Source organism: Electrophorus electricus, chromosome 7, assembly GCF_013358815.1.
Source record: "Electrophorus electricus isolate fEleEle1 chromosome 7, fEleEle1.pri, whole genome shotgun sequence".
Classification (NCBI taxonomy): Eukaryota; Metazoa; Chordata; class Actinopteri; order Gymnotiformes; family Gymnotidae; genus Electrophorus; species Electrophorus electricus.
The window spans coordinates 10,741,507-10,742,299 of record NC_049541.1 but is presented as its reverse complement, the minus strand read 5'-3'; the positions used below and the strand labels follow the sequence as shown (position 1 = coordinate 10,742,299).

The 793-nt window shown below is 35.1% G+C and overlaps 1 protein-coding gene across 1 annotated transcript in view; it reads right to left on the bottom strand.

Annotated features, from left to right (window-relative positions):
* Positions 1-220, bottom strand: part of nup107 (nucleoporin 107) — a 10,965-nt gene extending 10,745 nt beyond the window's left edge. The window contains exon 1 of the mRNA XM_035528722.1: positions 134-220. Within this exon, the coding sequence (XP_035384615.1) occupies positions 134-141 (8 nt within the window). The 5' untranslated portion in view covers positions 142-220. The remainder of the gene's footprint in view (positions 1-133) is intronic.
* Between the last annotated feature and the right edge of the window lie 573 nt (positions 221-793).

Below are 793 nucleotides of genomic sequence, written 5' to 3'. Positions count from 1 at the left end.
CAGAAAACTAGGTTATTTAGGTACATTTCGTGTCAGACGGTTAGCTAACTTGCTGGACAGGACCTTAAGCGAACAAAAAAGATAAAATATCATATTACTTATATGTGTAAAGACAAGTAAGTGAGAATATTACCAATCCATGTCTGGACATCAATTTGTGTCTTCTAGACAACACTTGGAACCGGTTAGCTGCGCGCCCCCGCGTCTTCCTCGCTTTCTCCTCGACTACGGATAGTCATGCACCACACTGCCCTCCACTGGACAAAAGAGGAACTTCATAGTAATCCTAGTAGAAGACTTTATTCCTAGGTAATGGTCATCAGAATAACCTTTGCATCCTATTTTATCAAACCTAACGATTTTATACATTATGAAATCCTTCAAAGCTCTAGTTTTTCTGCTTTTTCAGTTTTTGAAATGGAAATTAAATTATTGCATGAAGTTTACACCTTATCATCTCATGTTACACTCTGGTTACTTTTACTATTGCACCATTAATAATTTAAAAATTAAACAATTTTTCATTTAACATTTTGACCTGATTAAAACATAGCAGACACAAAATTAACTCAATTTTGCCACAAAGTACTATGCAAATTATTATTGCATTTAATTGAGTCAGTTTATTGGCCAAGTAAATTTATGTGTCTTTGGAAATGGTCTCAGTGTAAATGGTGCACATAGATAAGCTCAAGTAAAATACGATATGTGCAGGTAAGATGACAATGCTGTTAGGATGGAAACAAGACAGACGGACATGAAGCTAATTCTGAATGTGTGCATTTGAGATGTA